Raw genomic sequence first — 22,695 nt, forward strand, 5'->3', positions numbered from 1 at the left:
CTCCCCCCCTCGGCTGTTTTTTGATGAAGGCTGTGTGTGGAGCGTGCCTGCCGGAGATATTTGCTCAGACTTGGCCGGGGATTAAGGGCTTCTCTTCTGGGATCCAGAGAAAACAGAGGTCTGATCCCCTCCATGTCCCGCCGCGGGGGCACAAACGGGTGGCGGCGGCGGCTGTGTGTTCGTGTGGTGGTGGGTCAGAGTGTGTGTGTGTGTGTGCTGACGATTTTCCCAATGTATGCGACGCAGCCATGTCTGCATGTACGTATGTGCGACTGGGGAAAGATGCACAAATGTTTCTGAGTGCTGAGCAAATGCCTTCTTCTTCAAAGCGATCTCTCTCTGATCCCTTCGCTTCATCATTTTACATGGCCTATACGTTGCTTAGGGCTCTTCACACACACACACACACACACACGCTCTGAACCGTGTTTTTCTTAAAGCGCTGGCGGTTGTTATCGCAGAGCCCACCCAATCTTTTCGCCGCGCTTCTGTAGCGTCTGCATGAGCAAAAACAAGGCTCAGTGTTTGCGTGTCTGCAGACGGGGGGGGTCCGAATGAGTGGAGGGTTTTGGGTGGCTTAAGGTGAGTTAAAGCGAGGTGGGCTGCGAGCTAATTGTGCACAGGTGACTCCACACAGGTGCGATGCTGATGGAATGAGTTAAAGAAATATAAGAAGAAAGAAAAAGCGGATCAAAGAGATTCTCCAGACGACCAGAAAGGCCTGGATTTCTGCAGAAGCTCGCCTCCACCCACATCGCGGTCAGCTGTTTTTCAATACGCAGACTTCAAGTCCTCCCTCAGGTCCGTGCCACCGATATTGAGCCGAATGCTCTCTGACAGTGGTGGTCTTTTACGCCGTCCCGCAGCAGATGTTGCCGTTCCATTTTCTCTTTCATAGTTAGCTGCCCTTCAGAGACTCGAGTGGGAGGATGAAAAACTGTCTCTGTTTATTACTGTGAGGAACCATCGCTGAAGAGGCCCCGCTGACCCACTCAGGGAGGAATAACAAGCAAATTGAACAAGTCAACAAATGGTCGTGAGCCTCCCCTTTTCCCTCCTGCTCCTCCGTGCAGGTTGATACAGTCACAACATCATCTCAGCACGCCGACGATCGGCATGAATAAGCTTCAGAAATTCGCGGACTGTCAACAGGCTTCCTCCTCTCATCGCGGTTCATCTGCTAAGTGCCTGTCAGTGCAGTTTTTCAAATCAGTCAGGCAGACTGCGGGAGGGGAAGGCCGAGAGATACCTTCAGCGAAGAAAAAACATACAGGTGCAGTGGAGGAGGGAGGAAGAGATGGAGATGGGGAAGGAAAGGACGAGAGTGTTTGGGGAGTAGAGACTGAAAAAGGGCATCGAGAGACGGACAGCTTCTCCCTTCAGGCACAAGCGTGATTGATATCCGCTGTTACAGTCAGACAGTCTGTGCAGTGACAGAAGCATGTTCAGAGTATGAAACCCTCATCAGGAAGTGGAGGTGATATGTGCCTGCTAATTGCTCAAGAGCATCAATCAAACAGCAGCACATCACTTCAGTTCTTGAGAAACTTCTCAGCTACTATTTGAAGAGGATTTCTGCCAGATCGGTTGCCGTCTGACATACAGTTTGAGGCGGGTTAACGATGCCTGATTAACCCGAACAATCAACGATGTGGCTGTTGGACAATCAGATGAATGTCTGGCGCATCAGACTCTTGAATGGGTAGCTTCATGATCTGATTCCCCAAATGCAGCTCAAAGGACGCTTGATTTACACGTATCAATCACTTTTTTAATTGCCAATATGTGAGCGGATTATAGCGTCATGTGAAAAATAAGACTTTCCTCATCACTCTCGGTTGTCTACACAAGCCTGTGGACGGTTTGCTCCAGTTGTTTAACGCTGCTGGACTGTGGATTTCTTTGTGAAGGACTCTGGTCGGATTTTCCTCGTCTCTCTGCTCCGCAAAACTGTGGCTAACTGTGGCAACCTTTCAGACAACTGTCCCGCTCCATATTCTTGTGTCTTCTTACTCTCCGTTGCTGCGTTTCCCTTTTTGTCAACAGTTTGAGCAAACCTGCGTGTTATTTGAATAAAACTATGTCAGACTGTCGAGCAGACGCTCTGTGTTTCTGTGCAAGCAGCCATGTGGTGATCTGTCGATTGAAAGATACAGAGTGAGCAGGACTACGTTTGGTCATGCAGTGAAGATTATTAAAACCTTTTTTAGTTTTAAAGCTACTACAAGGAACTCTGTGATTTTGTTGTTTTTGGAGGCCCCTGTGGACAAAAAGCGGTGGTGTTTTCACTGTCTAAACCACAAACTGTAAAGCCAAAACTAAAATTATGTGAAGAAAAACCTCCTCCTGCTTCTTGTTAACAGTAACTTTGCCTTGAAAAATGTAAACACAGGCTCTTCCAGTCTGCACGGACCCTCAGCAGGCGTTAAGAAATACTATAATTGTAGTAGTTTTAAATACTATAGTAGAATGTCAAGTTAATAGTTGTTTATTTAAGCAGCAAAGTGTTGTAGTTTGTGCATAAATGATCTTCTAAATTACACATGCGAGCTGGGAGTAAGTGCACGTCAAAGTCAATGCACCCAGGAGTGCTACTCCAGCTTTCTTGACATTTTTCTCCCAAAAAAAGCTCGTACCTCTGAGTCCTCAAGCTGCCAAGGAGCTGCCAAGAGACCCAGAATAAGGCTTCCAGCTTGCAAGCATCTTTTAAAAAAATCCCCACTGCCTCTTTTGACACTCTGCCCTGGAGGCTGGACCGAGATAAGCAGAGACAATATGTGAAGGTGTAACGGTGGAGATAGCAGAGAAGCAGGGGAGCGCTCTTACGATTCTGCAGGAAGCCGAGCTCGTCAGATGCGTGAGCAGCACTGTAATGACTTTAATGTTCCCCTTAACGTTGTGGAAACGGTTTCCTGTTACACTGTGTGCATACATTTTTTGAGGGGGAAATCACTGCCATGACAAATAGAAAAAAGGCCAGCGTGATTAACATATTTACATGTAACAACTTTTATTCAAGGAGTGCCTTTTAAAAACCCCAACAACTTTAAGAAAACAACTGTCGGTACAACACAGTTAGATTGGTAACGTAATACCCCCCCGAAATCTACAGTATATTAGGTTTATTCTCTGATGCTCACACTGTTGATTTTGTGTCTTTCGAGGCACATCTGCTTTCAGAAAGTGGCTCACAATACAAGTAGACAGAAATTAGGAACACAACTCCGCCATTGTTCTCATGCTCCCTGGGTTTTTAAAGAGACTTCCACGCACACATCGCCTCGAGGCAAAGGAAGGCCAGTGACATCAAGTGTATTCAATTCACGAGGAGGCATGTTGAGGAAATCTGAGTCACATTTTGGGACGGAGGGTCTTTTTTTTCCCTCCACCAGAGTCGCTGTTGCTTGAATAACAGCGAGTGCCTGTGACTTCATTAACTGCAGGTGACGACTCCTAAACTCTGCAATGAAGACTAAGTGATCGTCCGCGTATCGTAAATACAAATTAAAATGGACGACCTGAATTTAAAATAAAGGATAAAATGTTTTTAGTGTTCGGTATAAAACAAAACAAAGCTCTAAAGGCATGGGGCGTATAATAATAATAATAATAATAAGAAGAAAGCAAATATTCACTGAGGAGTTATTCAACATACATACTGCTTATTTACTTCTTGAATAAATACTTTTCAAAAATACATATATTTTTATCTTTTTAATATCCTTTTTTTCCTAGAAAAATGTTAAAATTTGAAAGCAGCTATGTATGTTTTTTTAAAATATGGCCTTAAATCACTCAGTAACGCCTCCAGACACAAAATGATTTCACCCAATCTTCTTAAAGAAGCAACTGCATATACAACATTTGTGTCACAGACTTCAAACTAAAAGAAAACAATAACAGTTCATCAAATAGTGCAGGGAGATATGACGCAAATCCTTCGACAACTCAACAAGTTTTTCCAGAAGAAAACATCTCCATGATTGTGGATTCGAGGCAGCGCTGATGGTGAAAAATGTAACCATGAAAATATTGCATATCTGGGGTGCCACTGAGGGGAGATCGGGCCTCTTCCTCTCCGGTAACAGCCACATATTGCTTCGGGTCAGTGCTGAGGACGGAGTACAAGGAACACTGTTCGGGGAAAAATAACATCTTCAGGAAAAAGTTGAAATATTTCAAGAATCAAATATAAATTTCAGATATTTTAGGGATGAAAATTGAGAATAACCTGTTACTTTTACTGTCACACTTTGGCTGTTATATTCTCAAAATGTAATAATCTAAAAACCTGACATACATTTTTTAAATATTTAGAATAAATCATAACATCGATATAAAAACAACACAATTAAATTAAATTTCACGATAATATAAATAAAATATTAATGATACAAGAAGAAAAGTCATGGCATGATGAATATGAAGTCGTACATTTGTGAGAAAACATAATATTATGAGAATAAAGACATTTTCATGTGGAAAGGTTATGATTTGAGGATATAACAAACAAAATGTTAAAATTAAGATTACGACCTGGAGTATTACGTTATTCACAACGTATTTCACTTAATTTTTGTGAATTTTCCGCTGTAACGTTCAACTTTTCTTGAAATATTCCAACCTGACTCTCAAAAGTCATATTTCCCCCCTACAGTACTCTTTATACTCCCTTGCAGTATTCTCACAGTCCTCAGTGTCACAGACAAAAACACATTCAGTCTTCCCAGCCAAAGAAACGTCCCGTCATCTGGTAGAACTTCATGTTGAAGGGCCTGTAGAAGTCCCGTAGCCTCTGCACCACCTCCGGGTCAATGTTCGGATGGGTCCGCCCTTTGGTTTTGCCCAGGCAGTGGGGCTTGCTGCTGCCCTCTGCCTTCTTGAGGCACGGGAAACCCTTGGTCTGGTTGAAGTAAAAGTGTTTGTCTGTGATGATCCTCTTGAGCCCCAGGAAGTCCTGCACGCGGCCCAGCTCTCCGGCCGGGTCGGTGATCAAACGCTCGCCGCTCACGAACAGGATCTGGCCCATGGGGAAGTACTGCAGCCAGTTGTCCAGGTGCTTGGCGTAGATGCCGATCTGGATGGCGCTCCACGAGGTGTCGATGAGCCCGGTAGTCCTGTTTTTGAAGGTGAGGCTCTCGAAAGAGGGAATGTCGGGCTTCTTGGACAGAGTCTGCGTGTAGTCCGAGATAGCCCTGGTGACCGGGTCCCTCACTACCACGATCAGCTTGGTGTCCCGGGACATGGCGGATATCCTGGCTGGAGCCTCTCTGGTCACAAAGTAGCTGGGGGTTTTCTCCATGGTGATCTGGCCCTCCAGGGTTTTGGGCATCAGCTCCCTGCGAGTAGAAAAATAGAAAAAGGGGAAGTGAGATATTTGTTTGACTTGAACTCCCGACTGAATCACACTGAGCAACTGTCACAGTTGTACAACCGCTCTTGTTACAATAAACATTAAAACTGGATGAACTCAGGCTATGTCATCAAAAAACGCTGAATCCAATCAATCAAGAATAACAACTGGGAACGGTTTGTTTTTAGTCGTTTATTTATTTGATCTCTGTCAGGTGTCTTTTTTTCTTCGAGCTCAATTAGCTACCAAGAGGTGTGACCAAATAATTACATGCAGTTTTAGCGGCGCAGCACCACGTTCTGGATGTAAAGAACATTCTTGCGGTGATAGTATGCAGATGCTACCTCATGTGTTCCTTAATGTAGCCTGAGGGCTTGTGAAATCAAGAAGGGGTACTCCCTCGGGTCCATTTGAAAGAGGGTATTCTTCACTCTGACAGGGCGCGGAAAGAAAAACGTCCATCTCTATACCCATACTATGGTAGTGCCGGTTATAAAATATTGATATTTGAGCTGAAAGGCCGTCCCAGCATAATTGATCACCTTCCTGTCTTTCACTTTTGGTGGAAAAACATCAGAAAACATGCAGTTTTTCATCATTTTTAATATCACCCTCTGGTGGATTGTGAGAAATGAGTGTTTGCCTCCTCACAGCAGTGTTCCTGTGGTTTAACACTGTATTAATTTGGAAACATAATTTCGGAGAGTTGCTCTTGTTTGTAGGTGTTATGAACAGTTTCCACTTGAGCAATCTGAACACACAGAGTAAATATATTCATCAATTGGTATTCAAACTGTGTTCACCTCCTATGAAATTAAATCCTACTGATGGGAAGTTTACTCATAAGTCCTGCCTTTAAATATTTACACCGGCAGAGTTCAACTCGGCATAACCTGCCCTGTAACATTTATTTATTTGGGAAAGATTTCCCCTAAATGTGCTGGAGCCCTTTTCTGCCACGGGCTCACAAAAGGGATGGGAAACAAGCTAATCCATTTGGCCATGCCACCCCTCTTCTCCCACTCCTCTTTCTCCGCTTTTTCCTTCTGCCCAGCTGCCTTCGGGACAGTGACCTTAAGCAAAGCGAGGTAAAAGCAGCCCCATGAATGATTAACGCTCCCTCCCTCTGCCATTTAGAGCCTCTGCAGAATACAGCTTTAAAATTCACCAAAGTACAGAATGCAGGCGTCAATTATTCATCTGCTTGGCTGCTGCTGCTTAAAGCGAGGACTGGCGCTGACAAAGTGGCCCAGGCTGCTCCCAGGGTAGACGCCGTTTGCCGCCCGTGACAGAACTACTGAGACCCTGAAGGAGGGGAGGTCCTCTTCCAATTTCTTAAGAGTGCTCAACACTTTAATCTGTTGTTTCTAGGCCTCGTACGAACAGCGGCAAGGAACTGGCATGTGTGGGCGCAAGTACTGCAGAGTGTCTTTTTCTGATGTCATGTGACGGGCACCGATTTTCTGCCCTGCTGGAAGAGGCTGGTAAACAATCATGCTCCGTTTAACATACACAGAATGGGATGAGACAGAGGGCACTGAGATCTTCGCTCAGGACGAAGCCTTTAGAAAAACAGCATGCATTTCTAAAAGACACCAGCAGTCGTGATGAGTGTGATGGCTGGTTTCACTGAGGGCTCCCCCCCAACGAGTCCTCTGAATTAAGAGACAAATTGCATAGTTTGTAATTGCCCCTCGAGATGACACATATAAGCCATTTCTGATCTGACGTCCCTATTAGGCTGATGAACGATGCCATCATCCATCACTGATGGTTGACAGCCATCGACTACTGAGCCCTGAAAATCATAAAATTGTGAGACATTTTGCAGAGGAAAGGAAAAGATGTTTGTGGCTGCTCAGTGCACCAACGTTACGTCTTCATGTCCCGTTTATTATGAGTTTTCTTAGCTTCACTTCCTCAGTATAGCTAGGTTAGTCTGCTAACTTTGTTTCGAGCTTCTGAGGACGAACACAGCTATGTAACGGACATGTGGCGTGGAGACGAAGATGCCTTTCGTACATCGTCATATGCCAATTCGGCAGACATCACCCAACTCGAGTCCCTATCAGCAGGACTACATCCTGAAAATCAGTGTTACAGAAGTAACAATGTCAAATCATTTCTTCCTCACTCCTTTCCTTCAAGACTGTAAGATCATTCCTATGGCTCCGAAACATATTTGTCACTCGGACTGTTTCTGGGGATTTGCTGAAACAAGTGATGCTGTTATTTTTCTTGGGAAAGGACATTTTCTTTTCCTCAGTCATGACTGCAAACGTGACGGAAAAACAAACGGAGTGGACGCTGGGACTCACTGCTGAAACCTCTGGAGATGTCGTGGGCCCTTCAGCAAAACATTGAGGAAGGAGAGTCAAAACAGCAGCGTACACAAGAAAGGGATATTAACATTTAGTCCTACATAACAGATCTTGGGAGAGGACATTTTCAGTTACTGAGGTGACAGCACAAGTGCATCTTTGCCACCTTTCCTTATGGTCATTCGAGGCTTTTCTCACAGCTGCCGGTTGCACTCAGCATATGAAGTGAAACTGATCTAAAAGCAATAAGTCAATACCTTCAGGTCAATGTCACAACATACTCTACGCTTTGTGGCTGAGTGTTTCTCAGTGGATGTTCTCTGCGAGGAACAAAACATGAGGTCAGCACTGAGGGGACACGCAGGAAGTGGTCGATAAGAGCAAGAGCGGCAACACAGGTGCAACGATGTCTCGACATCCGCCTGCGACACTGACCGTCACCTGACCTCCAGAGTCCTCTCAGTATCTGCGGCCTCTCCCACAGCTGTGTAAAGACGGACGTGGACAAGGCTCCTTTCCTCCCACATTAGCTCTGCCCCATCGCCCCAAGAGTCCAGAGCGAGGCTGTATAATGGTGCTTTAAAACAACCTCGGTGCCACCCGGGACTGCAATGGCTACTAAGCTGACAAGTCAATAATAAAGAACACGGAGACTAAATATTGATAAAAGGGGGGGGGGATCCCAGACGCTTGCACGCTTAGGAAGTCATCACGTGCGTCTTTCCTGCCTGTACTGGCGACATGCTGATGTGGGAGCCACTACACTCCTCGGACAGCCTTTACAGTAGAGCCACGACTTTATGATGCAAAAGAGAACATTATTGTTTTATGAAAAAGAAATGAGCCCGTACTAAAGGAAGCATCTATATTTGATGGAGTGCGTCGAGCCTGTTCTGTGGTCGATGCACTCACAGCGGTGGTGGGGGCACTCTGGAGGGGTTTTCAGGGTCAGTGAGGTATGTGGTACGGTGTGCAACGTGAAGGCACTCGTGTTTTGAAGTCCAAGTATGGAGGTCATAAAGCCCCAGTGTATTCAGGTTGATGTAAATGTTAGAGTTATTGGGAGAATGGTCACATGAAACGGATGCTTGTTACATGACATTTTCTTTTCTTTTTTGGCAAATACAATTTAAACAAACTTCGGCCTGCAACTAATTATTGATGACTATGATTATATGATTGTGAGTAATCCTCTCCACGGATGAAAAAGTGACATCATTGGCCCCTACGTGCAACTCAACTTGCTGATGGTTTGTTTCAGAAATTTGGGCGTGTTATGCTCGTAGCGGCTAATGTAGCCTCTAGCCTCGAGCAGAGATGAGGAGTCCACGCCACATTCGCGGACTTTATAATTTCCAAACATAAAGTTTCCAGTCCGAACCCACGTTTGCCTCAAGTTACGTCAGTTGAAACAATTTTCGCACCTCCCTCTGGAGCCACAAAAGTCTTTATGCAAAGTCTTTTTTCATGGCGGTGTCTTGAAATCATTACCTGCAGTTGAAAACGAGGAAAGACACAAATTAGAGGTCTGCTTGGTCGCTAATAACCGAAACCTGACCCGTCACCCGAGTCAGTCCGTTTTGATAGTGTCCCACTGTCTCGCCTCGAGGTTCTGTGTTTGTGTGTCAACATGTTGGCTCTCCCTCTCTCTATTTTGGTTTGTTTGGTTCCACCACATTTCAGCTTGGATGTAATTATCCTTGGATTTATTTAGAACTGTTCTGACGGTTCCTGGGTCTCTTTCAGATCCGGTCTCATTATTCAAAAAAGACATTTTTGCATGTCACACTTGGATAAGTTTTAGAAAGGTTCTGGACTCATGAAGACCTCTAATACGAAGTGTCAAATTTGAGGAGATGGAACCAGAAATATGATAATCTTTTATTCATTTTCTGTCAATCAAGTGACGAGTTCAAGTAGAGAGCTTCAATTCTCAACTTTTTAAGTTCAAGTTGGGCGAAGGAGTAAGGAACACTTGGTTTTACAGTACGTGCGCTCCACTGGGGTATGTCTTTCCATGCTACAGCAGAAGCACGCAGCTCTTTTTCTAATGAAACTTTATTGGCAGGGTAGGTGATGTAACAGATGACAAACCATCCAAGTGCTTGAAAATTTACTGCAGTTCCAGATTACGCTTTGATGTCTTCATCGTGCTGCTAAAATACGACTCCCTCAGCACAGTGATGCATGAAACACAGGCAGCCGGATCGACTCATGAAACGAGACACAGACCCAAAAACCGAAATAAGAAACACGGAGCGCATGAACCCTGGCCCTGCCTTTAAATCAAATTCACTGCTCTGGCACGCGTTTAAGTTCTGGGGGGAGAAACAAGCAGAAAACATGTAGGATGTAAGATATTTAGAGCGGAGCAAACAGCTTGTGTACATGACAGAACATAACACATGTTGTAACTGTACGTCATTCCTCTCATATGGAACCAACTAGCTGGGAAAAGGATGCCAGGAGCTCATTCAGGCTTCTATTCCCTATTAAAAAAACCAAATCCAATGTACACAGTAACGTGCAGTACATCACTCAATGCGTCCTTTGTAGGCTCGTCTATAAAGTAACCACTTTGGAATAAAGGGCCTGACGCATCGCTGCTTTTCGTTTCCCTACTGAACAGAATTTCACTCGCAAAACTAACTCAACTCTGCCCTCAGATACAGGCAGTGACTCATGTCTGCCTGTTATATGAATGCCAGAAAAGTCCGACTGTGCCATAAGGTCTTATTTACTGTAAAGCAGGCGCATGCAGAAATATGACAACTTGACATGTGAATTAGGGAGGAGTAAAAACTAACAAGCGATCAGCGCTGAATGGGCGTTTTCCTGGTGCTATCCTGGACTTCCTAGAAAAGGGACTTGAACATCGGGAGTTGTAAAGACGTACAGGCAAGTGGGCATGATCGCTGTCCACTTTCCCCCCCCAAAAGCCTTTGATTCATTTTTCCTCATCTAGCAGGGAGCCCTGGCAGACATTACTACACTCCCACAGTGTTCCCCTGCCACTACCACCAGATAATAATCTTGTAATTGGCTCAATATTTCTGCTGTTTGCAGGCAAAGCAAAGGCCAGCGCCGCTCTTGGTGGCTTGGACTCACCAAGATATTTTCCAGGTCAGTGGATAGCTAGCGGAGGTCAGAGAGAAAAAGAGGGGGAGGAAGGAGGGAGAGGGTGATTTAGAGTAATGGCTGCTGTGCGGTGAGGGGAAAGCCCACAGCTCTGAGCCTCGGAGCTTTGCTGCTCTGCCAACCTTGTGCAACAACACAGCTCTTAACCTGCCCTGCGGGCTGCAAATCGCCGGCAGCGCTGCCGCACATAAAAGCTACAATGGCACACATATGACGTGGGGTGTCAGCCTGTAACGGCTTCTGCAAATTACTCTGGGAACCCCATGGAAACACTAATGATCGACAAAATGACATGTTTGCTATCAACTCTCATTCACCTCCCTTCGTGTTAATCACATACTTCAGAGGTGGGCAGCGAGTGGCGCAGCTGAGGCTGGATGGCAGCAGATCCAGCTACATATAATTCAGGGATTACAGGTGTGAGCGTCCCAGCAGCACATCGGGATAATCGTCTGTTTTACGACCCTGACAGTCTCAGTCTGTGTAGATCAGCCCGCGTGACCTTTTTTTCCCCACATGCACTGTCACCTTTGGCTGTACACCTGCGCTTTACAGCTGTAAATCCTCCCCCTCCTCCTGGACAGTTAAGTTATTATCGGATTACTGCCGATCGAATCGCACAGCTTCCACGACCGAATCGAGTGCCTTCAGTTTTCTGTTGCTCGGGCAAGAAATGTGCAGAATTTCACACTCAGCAGAGGCTTTATCTGGTGATATCTTCCTTTTTTTTTCTAAATGATCGACAGGGCTGAAAATATTGTGACCAAACAGGGCCGTTATGACCAAATATCGCTCATGAGACTCCAATCACACTGAGAACAGGAGCCTTTCCAAAACAATTTGTTAACCTACTCTCCGAAGTGTGTTCTTTCATTTTGTTGAGGCATTTATTTACCATACGACTTGGCATGTTGGGTTTAAGTGTGTTTCTCCGTGCATCTCCCATAGACTTCAATACAGGTGTCACCTCAGTCTGGGACCCTTCCTTCTTCTTTAGGTTCCTCGGTTAAAGGTGTGTCAATTGTGAAATCACTTGTTGTTGCCCTTGATTGTAATCTTAGCTCCCCTCGGTTAGTCTTTGACAGGAAAGTCTCGTTCAGATACAGGGGAAACATGCCGTGGCTTGTTTGTCTTGTGCCGTTGGAAGTCGTTTTGCTTGTGGGGAAGCTAAATCTCTGCAAAAGAGAAGGTTAAGAGCTGCTTGCATCCAGGTAAGGGATCGTGTAACTTCCCACTATAGCGTGTAGGTTTCTAGCTCGGAGGTTGTCAGTCTAAAGGTCAGACTACTCTTTGGTAAGTAAGTAGAGAGAAGAAAACTTGATCTATTCTGACCCGGTTCTGACTTCACTTTGCTTCGTATGTGGCTAATTTGTTCAACCTCCCCCGCAAAAAAAGTTAAATTATTAGAGTCAGACCTCACATCTGAAAACCATCTTCTGTTTCTCAGTTTTGATGCAACCTTGGCCACCATTTTAAGGTTTTTCTTCCCACAATTTATTAGTACTTGAGCTTTATAGTGAAGCAACCAATAAGATGTTGATCAGCATCATTTGAAAACGATGAAGATGGGGACACTGCGGGGGAAAAAAACTAGTTTTTCTAACAAAACAAAAGCATATTCTCATCCTGAGTCAGGGAAGAAATTATCCGAGGTGGGCTCTTGGAATTAAAGAGTGAAATCAGAGCGGTACATGGGAACTGTAGGGGGTCGGAAGCAATTTTGAGAGACATACAATTACAAGATAAGAGCGGTCTATTCCTGGAAAACAACATGGGAGGACAGGGTCGACTGTTTTCCTCTGGGAAATGGCATGGTTTTGATAGAGAATAAGTAGGAAAGGGAAAGAAAACCTGCACGACACTGGGGACACATAAGATAACAATGTCCGTGTGGATGAAAAACTTTCGAAAATGTCAGCTTTTTTAAATAACAGGAAACTCATTGTCAGATTGATGATTAGTTGTGTTTCAGATTAGACGAAGGAGGGATGTGAAAGAGGTTTTCTAAAAGCTTGTGTCTGGGAGGAGGAGAGCAGGAAATTAAGACTGAAAAATGGAAAAGTGTTTAACGTCAGCGTCATTAATAAAACAACTTTCCAGTGATATTAAAAAACTTAAAAGTAAAAAAAACATCCCCGGTGATAGTAGTCGACAAAGACAAGTGGAGGATAAAGCCGCTGTGCTCCCTCGGGCTTAGATGGTGGAAAAAGCAATAAAAGGAAAGTTAATCAACAACACGAGAGTCGACTGTGGGGGGAGAGCGAACACTGGAAATGGTACAAAGCCCCATAAGTTGTGTTGTCTGTTCTCATTTGTCTTAAGATTCAGTCACATTTGGGTATTAGCTGGTGAAAGCATTCATTCATTCAGACTCTTCTAGCCTCAAACACAGGGCTTGAAAAAAAAAAAAAAATACCGCTGGCTTGTTGCCATCGCAATTTATCTCAGTTGAAATGTTTGGCTACACTCAGAAAGTTTCATGCACACTCAAATATTAGAGAGCTCATAAATAATGTCTGGGAAAAGAAAAAATAATCAGACCTATTCGATTTGTTACTCGGTGAAGTTGATTATAAATGGAGCTCAGGAATAATACTGTATCGTACGCTGTAGTAAAAACAAGTCCTGTATAAATAAATCTCCCTGCTGGACACTCGCCTCACCACTAAGCTCTGACTTTTTCCCTCTCTCTTTATTTTCTTTCCATACAACAACAGCTATGCGATTTAGTTAAAAAATTTATAGAGTTAGCTTTGCGGTATGTTCTTATAAATTTATCAGCAGCGTTTTTTAACAGAATCCTTCTTTTTGAGTGTAAGTAAGTCCCCGGTTTATTGCGTAAGGCTGAAAAAAAATAAGCTTTATCTTTATAGCAACTTGCTTGTGAATTATTCACCCTCTCTAACTGTGGTGGAAGACTGAGAGGGAGGCAGAGAGGCTCCATCTGAAGCCTTTCTTTTTACACATCAACTAGCAGAGACCGCTGACTTCCACATCACATCCAGGCTGCGTATCAGCAGAGAGGATAGAGGGGGAGGAGGAGGGGGAGGTGTGGGGAGGAGGAGGGTGAGATGGGTGAGAGTGATGAGAGCTCCAAAAAAAGAAAGATGAGGAAAAACAGACACAGACAGAAATATCCCATTTTTTTTACGACTGGCATTTTGCTGTATATGATTATATAACTTTATCCCAAAGTAGTTTGTATAAGATCATTCTGACAAGAACCATAAGTGCTCAGATGATCGTGCCAGTATATCGACTTTTTATGGTATATTTTTAAGGATTATCTCATCTTAGTGATATATTTTAAATGACGTACAGGTTGAGACAATACTGTTGATGAATCGTGGCATTGTCATCTTATAATATGCCCATGTCATCAGCGAAGAAAAAAATCTATTAATGGAAAAACCTGGTCGTTCAGTACATTCAGGTCGTCAGCTGACCTCATTTTTTTGTGCCCATAACGTAACCTGACCAACTGAATCAACCCCAGACCATAACACTGCCCCCACAGGCTCATACGGTAGGCACTAGGCATGATGGGTCCATCACTTCATCGGCCTCTTGGACTCATCAGACCACATGACCCTTTTCCATCGACTCCAGAGTCCAATCTTTATGCTCCCCAGCAAAATCAAGCCTTTTTTCGCCAATTGGCCTCAGTGATAAGTGGTTTTCTTAAGGCTGCACAGCTGTTTAGTCCCAATCCCTTCATTTCTCTTCACATTGTGGTGTGGAAATGCTCTTACTTTCACCATTAAACACAGCCGAGACTTCTACTGGTGATTTGTTTACGATTTGATTTAACCAAACGTTTAAGTGATCTCCGATCACGATCACTCAAGATTTTCTTTCCGACCACATTTCTTCCTGGAAGACGATGGTTCACCACCATCCTTCCAGGTTTGAATAATGTGTTGGACAGTTCTTAGTAGGTTCAGCAATCGTCTTAGTTGTTTTCTTTGCTTGATGCAGGCCAATAATATCTGAAACGGAGTAACATCTTTTCCACGAGCAGAGGATATGTCTTCCCACATGGTTGTGTAAGAAATGCATGAGTTAGGGTTCAGTAACTTTGATTAATCACTGCAGTAATTATCCAGTGGAAGGCTTTTACCTATTTGCTTGGTTAAATCCAGGTGGTGACCTTTTCTTTTGGCCAGGCTGTGTATTTTCCTGTCTGTTAGCTAACTCTAATATACCGGTATTGTACATATTTGCAGATTTACTCTGGCTCTGAGTCTACATGTTTCTCCTGTAGCCCAAAGCTGTTTGTTTTCTCTCAGTCCTGCTCAGATCAAGAGAAAACTAAGCCCTACTTATCTCTAACATTGTTGGCTTTACAGTGATTTAGGTGAACAATAAAAATACATATGTGGCTACGAGGAGATAGTTCTCGTTCACACCTCCCCGGGTGGTTTGAGCAATTGAATTTTTATCTGTACGCGATGCCGCTTCGGTACATTTACACCTCGATTTTCATGTGACACATGATCACTCGAGATGCATTTCAGTGATGGGTTTTGAGAGTAAGCCTGTGTCCGAATTAGCTGAGATGCTGAACCGAGTCTGATTATGGCCTGGAGAGTCTGAAAAACCCCACACGAACTGAAAACAAGCCAACAGAGATGAGAGGCTACGTTCTGCATTTAGTGATTAATGTTCCATTTAACCACATTATGAACCGAACACCTAAATATAACCCGAACTGCAGCTCTGCATTGTATCTTATACCATCACATGGGGGTGTACGTGTCGTGGAGTGGATTCTTAGACGCAGCGCTCGCATTACTTTTTCATATCTTCTCTTGACCCACTTGTTCAGAGTTACAGTTTGAGACAGAGCATGTGGAGATGACACTTCAGTGGGATCGGCTTTGCGAACGGCTTCAATGCTATTTTTCTTTTCTGCCAAGTCAGTTTTTTAGGGTCTCAACAGCTCGTGCGAGATAAGACACTTAAACTCGGGTTTAATACCAAAGCTCATTTTCAAGGTATAGTGTTTTCCTGAATGTTCGCTTGAACACTGAAGGTGGCCTCATTAACACATTTTAAGTGGTCTTTCTCTGCAGCCCTCCTTATCCTTTTTTCTCTCTCTATAGTTTCTAGTAGTGAAATAATCTGCAGCACTTGATTCAAACGGAAACCGTTTCAATGGGTATTTAAATTCTACATTTAAGCCTGATTTGAATACAAAAAATGGAAAGAAAAAAAAAAAAGCCCTGTGTCAAATGCATGAGAGCAAAAATTAAAATTTGTTCGGAGCCAAATGGAAAGCTTTGAGGGCACTGCTCTGCGATAATTACCCATGACAAAAGGCTAGGGCTTTTGTCTTTGGGACCATTACCATGGTGATTTTCAAGCTGCTGAAACATTCAATATAAACATTTCAGTCTGCTGAATATGCCACATAGACTGTCAGTGTTATGAGCCACATCTCTGCTGGCACAGATCCTGACTGCTGCTGCTGAGAGAAGAAGAAGCAACTCAAATATCAGAGCTCAGAAGACATAAAAGCTTGTGATTTAAAAAAAAAAATAAGTCTGATAACTAAAGCCCAGTTTCAGATCCGTCAACAAACACAAACTGATGGGCTGGCAAAAAAAAAGACAATCCCTTCTGCCTCCTCCTCTTTGTAGACTGAGAGACGCTGGAACCAGCATGCCTGAACATTTCTCCTCAGCTCAGCGCGCTCATATTGATTTCACCAGCAAACATTTAAAACCGTTTGACATTTTCTCTTTTTTATTGGGGTGAACACTCCCAAATGTTCAGCCTTTTGTGTGTGCTGCACTTTCATATTTTCCTCCTTTAAAGATTTTTTTTTTGGGATCTTCAATGAAGGAACGGCTCCACGAGGACACGATGGTGTTTCTTTAGAGATTTCTCTTCTATCCCCCCGATGGCAGAGCAGAAAAAGCCTGTCTGTTCTGCCATTTTCCTTTATGATCTAATTTGTATTCCAGGAGGCTCAGTGTTGTAAAATCAGTGATTAAGCTTTCAATGAAATGTGAGCAGATTCAAGCTTAAAAAGCGTTTGGTCATTAAACTCTTGGGACGATCTGAAAGTGTGTTTAAAAAGTATGTTACAGTACAGTATCACTCACGCAGCAACACGCGTGTCTGTTATCGTCTTGCATTTAAACCGGTATAACTCTTTGTGTCAGTGCAGCTCGTGTCCTTATCAAGCTCTGCTCCATTAAACTCTCCTGATATAAACACCCAGAGACGGTGTTGGCGATGATAAATTACAGCTTATTTCAAACTCGACAATCAACAATCCTGAGACACTTTTTAAAGCAGTTTTCTTGCTTCTCTGCATCTGTTTTCCATTAGACTGTAAGAGGCGAGGCAGAGAAGGACTCGCTATGGTTTGTGTTTCACCAGAACGGGAGACGAGCATCCAGCCGGGAAGCTCCTGTTAAAAATGACTGAGTTATTGTCATGGTTACCTGAAGGGAGGAGCCATTTAAGAAGTTAATGGTAAAGATAAATATTCTGTTTTCTTTTGTCAGGACGCCCCATGAAAAGACCAAAACTAAAAACATGTTAGTTCATCTCTCAATACTTCCTGAGTTCCCCCCAAGCTCATTAGTTGACGATGTAAATCTTCAGTGAGTCAGTTAAAGGAAAAGGTCACTCTAAAATTTAAGGTTCAGTCATTATCTACTCAGTAAAACAGAGTTGCAGCGTTCTCCTAAACAACTGAAGTAGCTGGTGAAGCAGCTCCTCCAGCTTCATCTAAGTCTCCTGAAGCCCCGAAACTGATGAGACGTTATTTACAACCTCGACTAACAGTGAAGTTCATGCCCCCGACTTCTTCAGACCAGGTGCATGCTAGGGACTATTTCCAGTCGTGGATTAATACCCACTTGGTGCACTTAGTGATTGTTTATGGCAGCAGGACGACCCCTGTGTTTATTTAAATGAAGGAACGTGACACCAGATGTAACAGTGTTGGCTCACAGATGTGGTTTTTAATACAACAAACAATGGAGCTCTGTATCACAGAGGAATAAGATATATCAGGCTGACAAAGAAGCTGGACTTGAAGAAGGAGCCAATGAGGAGGAGCTGGGTGTGGTGGCATGACTGTAATGTCTGTGTGTGTGTGTGTGTGTGTGTGTGTGTGTGTGTGTGTGTGTGGCTGCTACTTCATTATAAATCATCCTCGTGGAGTTGATGTCACGTGCATCCCGAACCAGAATATCTGCTTTAATCTTAAAAATCACTTCCATCTCGCAGCAGCAGGTAAAACACATCCACATCCTGATAATACAACAACGAGGCACAACTGCACTCAAAATCCACCCTGCGCTCGTACAACACACGCAATTAAAGTCAGAACTTGACAGGTTGAAAGTCTGCTGGCACACTTCTGAGCGCTCTGACTGTAAACCGCCAGGGATCTTTTTTTTTTTTTTTTTTAAATAGAACAAACTTCTGAAAAGGAGTCATTGTCCTGTTCAAAATGCAAAGCATATATAGAGAGGAGCCAAAATTAGTCAGGTAGCGTCTGAGCCAACAGCGCTGGCAGATCTTCTCCCTGTGAACTCAGAACATCATTGTATTTAACTCTCAGACACTGTGGACCAGCCTCGCAGCAGCAGCACAGCGCCGGTGTCGGTTTCATGCCATCGCGCTGAATTGCATTACTTTTTCTTTACAGTACTTTGTCTCAGGACTCACAGGCAGTAAAACACCGTTTTCATATGAAACTCGATAGCTGTGACATAATGAGAGCCACATATTTGACAGTTGACTTTAACCAGTTTTCAGGAGTCTAAGCAAACCAGCGCTGCACGTACAAAACCTGAGAGCTCAAGTTTCTGCTCAAGCTAAAGGCAGATAGACGGTGTGAGATCCTGAGCGAGGGGAGTGTAGAGAAGGCTGGTGGGGGGGATAAGAGTCAAGCATCAGGCGGACAGCAGCAGTATCGGGGAGTGTAGAAGTGATTACACTGTCTCCGTGCTCTCTTCCTCTCTGTCTGCTGCCTCCCCCCCCCCCCACACACATTTCATTTTCTCCCTCCTCCTCCTCCCTCCATCCTTCTTACTCCCAGGCTCAGAATACAAAGCGCCTGGCACCATCACATCGCTTTTCCTCATCTTTGTGCCAAAGCCACAACAGAGCACACACAGGCGAGCTCGCATCCTCCTCGCCGCCCTGCCACCGCACAAGAATCAGAGATTAGCATGTATGAATGCTCCCCTCTTATCGCGCCTTTTGACATAAACTCATTACAAACAGGTTCGCTCAATCTCTCCGGGGTTTCTTTTTTTGTAGTGCCAGAAAGACACAGACAGAGGACGGTGAAGATTATGTTCCTGTAGTCGCATCGAGGAGCATTAAATATTTCATAATTTATTTATTTTTTAAAACATCCTGGAGAATAAATAATGAGCTTGGCAATAACAAGTTACCAAAAATGAATTACGCTCACCGGGGAAGGAGACTGAATGCAGTTCGGAGGAGGTGTTGGGGTTAAAGACATGGTCGAATGCGTGATTTCCATTTTTGCGTCCCTTGCATTATCCATTAAATAAATAGCCCGGGGAAAATGGAAAGTTTGTGCGGCTCGTTTTCTGTCGAGGCAGCAGCGCCGTGCATAACGAACAGGTGATGTCGAGGCGTGTGAGATCGTCACGCTATCAGCACCGGTTGCATGAGCTCACTGGTGATTGTAAGCGGTGCCAGCGAGGTGGGGCGAGATGGAGAACAGGTTGTCGCTTGAAAGAAAAGGTGAAAAATGACCCGCCGCAGAAAATGTCACAGGGGCTAAAAACGACACAGGATGGCTCGAGCGGAGCCAGCGGTTGCCTGGGGCCGGGCTGTGACCCAGAATCCAACAGACCCCCAGTGAGAAAAACCAGGAGGCCCCATCACGGCTGAAGCTAAACTGGCCGTGCAACAGGAAAACACCTCCTCTTCCTCCCCAGACGGCAGAGAGGTAACCCCATCTGGGAAGCCGGATTGCGGGCGCGAGATAATATGGAGTGTAACGGAGAACTGCGGCGTCTGAGGAGCCGCTGACAACGTGCTAATGTTTTAGCCTGTCAGCTCTGTGTGAGCAAAGACGGATGGTTTTAGAAATAGAATGTAATTACAGGGCAGAACCTCATTGTCGGGGTTAGGACAATGCGTATAGTGTAGTGGAGGTTTTTCTTTTTTTCCCTTCCTGCTAAAAACAGGCGCTCTGCTGGAGCTGGAGAGTGAAGTTTGAGCACAGAGACGAGAACTGACACGAACCACCAACGCAAATGATGCGTCTGTATATGTAGAAACTGATCTGCTTCAGTCACTGTATTTAAATCATCTTTTCATTTTGTTTTTGGAAGGATTTCTGGGGAAGGACGGTTTTCTTGTACTGCGTGTTCTGGTCACTTCACCCCGACCAACCTGGAGGAGTTACTGGTGCAACATGGTTCTGATTCCTCCCCGACTTCCCTGAGCTCCGGCCCCAATCTGCTTTATTTTGATAGTATAGTAGTGCTGTCAATCCTCATTATTCCAGAGTATCGATACTCCAGTACCGGCTGTGCTTTTTCGCTCTCCTCTCTGGCAGCGAGTTGACAGACGCATTGCTGCCAAACCCACAGAACTACTAACAGTACATTAACTTTGATGCTTTTGGGCTTAACTCACAGTACACGAGCTTTGTTGTGTTTATCTTTTAATAGGAATCAAGAATTTTGATGCCCTTAATGTCGATCATGGTATCGAATATCGGTATTTTTTAAGGTATGGTATCAAAGTTAGAAAGTATCATGACACGATAGTTTAGTGTCTTTACCTGAGCAACAATGAAAAAAACGTTTTAGGCTGCAACTAATGATTACTTTGATTATCCATCAGTTGTTTTCTCAATTAATGCTTCTGCCCCCATAGTGGATTTTATACTGCTGTCTATACTGTCATCAGCAACATAATTACTGTCTCGTGCGCTGGTCTGCTGCGTCCAGGCTCCCATGTTTGCACACATTGCATCAAAAATCATGCTTCAAAAACGAAACGTAACTTCTAACTCTAAGTGCTATTGTATTGTAGGCAACTGGACTCTCTTCAGTTTCTTGAAGACGTTTCACCCCTCATCCGAGAGGCTTCTTCAGTTCTTCAGAACTGGACTTACCATCACCTGGATGACTGAGAACTGCCATCAACATGTAACTTCTAATTATCTGGAAAATGCAAATATTTAATCAAAGAAAGTCCTTTTGGGTCATCTTTCTCAAGTCTTAGTTAATCTCAAGTCATGAAAACCAAGTCGAAGTTGAGTGTTTGATCAGCGTTGGCCAAGAAAGTCTCAAGTCCTTAAATTTGCAAGTCGTTGCGTCTGACTCGAGTGAAGTCATACGACTCGAGTCAACCCACCGCTGCTCTTGAAACTGTAACTTCATCGTGGCATGGTCGTCTTATCTTACCGTGTTCTTGTTCTACTTTTGCCGATATGAAAAAAAACCTACATTATTACTTTTTTAAATGATTTTTCACCTTCTCTGGTAGGACGACACTGTAGAGACAGAAAACACAGCGAGGGAGAACGATTCGTGACACGAGACAAAGGTTCCCGACCAGAAACGAACCGGAAACATCGCGATTACATGTTCTTAAACAACTACCGACACATATGACCAGTTTCAACACAGTTCCTTCAACCTCAGTGTGATTATTTAATATGATTTTGCATACATTAACCACATCTTGATATCCTTGTTAATACCGTGACAAGGATTTCAACCACACCATCTGTAGTGACGAAGGAAAGAGAGAGAAAATACGACACACAGTTTTAAGCCAGTGAGATTTTTTTTCCACTTCTGTGATATCCAGATGAATCGAAGAACCAGCGCCTCATTCTGATGCTGTACCTCCCGTGTTCACACAGTTAAGCCTCGGAGCTGAGCTGGAAAGACTGACTGAAAGGCTCTGGCACTCGCACAGCTATAGATTAACAGTTATCTCCATGAGGGATGTTGCACTTCTTTCTTTTTACGAGCAGGTCCGCGGCGTATTTATGTACGGCATTACAGAGGCATGGCCCTCGCAGCTCGTCGCCCCGTATCAGTCCAATAACCGATGTTCTAAGTCTGATTACTAAACCAGCACCACACCCCGGATCTCATGTGAGCAGGTGATTGCATGTAAGGCAGCAGCTCCCCAGCATCACAGAGAGGGTAAATGGGTTGTTCGAGGGGGGGAGGGGGACACGGGCCCGATGATTCACGCTCATCAATCAGAGGGATATTTTTCAATATTTCACGTTGATGTAATCGTCCTAAAAACACATTAACATTGAGGGAGTACTCCGCCGAGAGATAATGGCTGGATATTTGCGCTGTTATTGAGTCAAACTCTGCCAGGCTTGAATGACGGATGTGCCGCACATACAGAGAGAGGCTGCGTGTGTGAATAAATACACTACCGTCCAAATCACAATTAGAAAATAAATAAATAAATAAATAGAGTGTAAAAGACAATGAGGAGGAGGGGCTGGGCGTGCACGATCATTCAACAGGACACATTTGCGGAGAAAAGAAGCAAAGCAAAACGAAATGCATATTAGTGCCATTCATATTCATGACAGTTGAATGGAGGCCATTATGAACCACTTTTCAATCACATTTGCATTTACATTACGGGGCCTGTAATGTAGTAAACCTATAGAATAAATGGTTTGAAGCAAAAGTAAGATGTGTTGCGATGAGTTTCATACAGTAGTTTATGAGCGTGAACACCTGTACATGTGTGTAGGGCTGCGAAATGTATCGATGTTACATCGTTATCGTGATAAGAGACGATATATCGTCTGAGGTTTTGGATATCATGTATCGTGATGAGTGTCATACCAGACTGTCGTCATTATATCCACACTTGTCTGCG

The 22,695-nt window shown here is 44.1% G+C and overlaps 1 protein-coding gene across 1 annotated transcript in view; it reads right to left on the reverse strand.

Moving 5' to 3' along the window:
• Positions 1–2,985: 2,985 nt before the first annotated feature.
• Positions 2,986–22,695, reverse strand: part of LOC141015066 (heparan sulfate glucosamine 3-O-sulfotransferase 3A1-like) — a 35,308-nt gene continuing 15,598 nt past the window's right edge. The window contains exon 2 of the mRNA XM_073488969.1: positions 2,986–5,339. Coding sequence (XP_073345070.1) covers positions 4,718–5,339 — 622 coding nt within the window. The 3' untranslated portion in view covers positions 2,986–4,717. The remainder of the gene's footprint in view (positions 5,340–22,695) is intronic.

The sequence above is a fragment of the Pagrus major genome, chromosome 20 (assembly GCF_040436345.1).
Source record: "Pagrus major chromosome 20, Pma_NU_1.0".
NCBI lineage: Eukaryota > Metazoa > Chordata > Actinopteri > Spariformes > Sparidae > Pagrus > Pagrus major.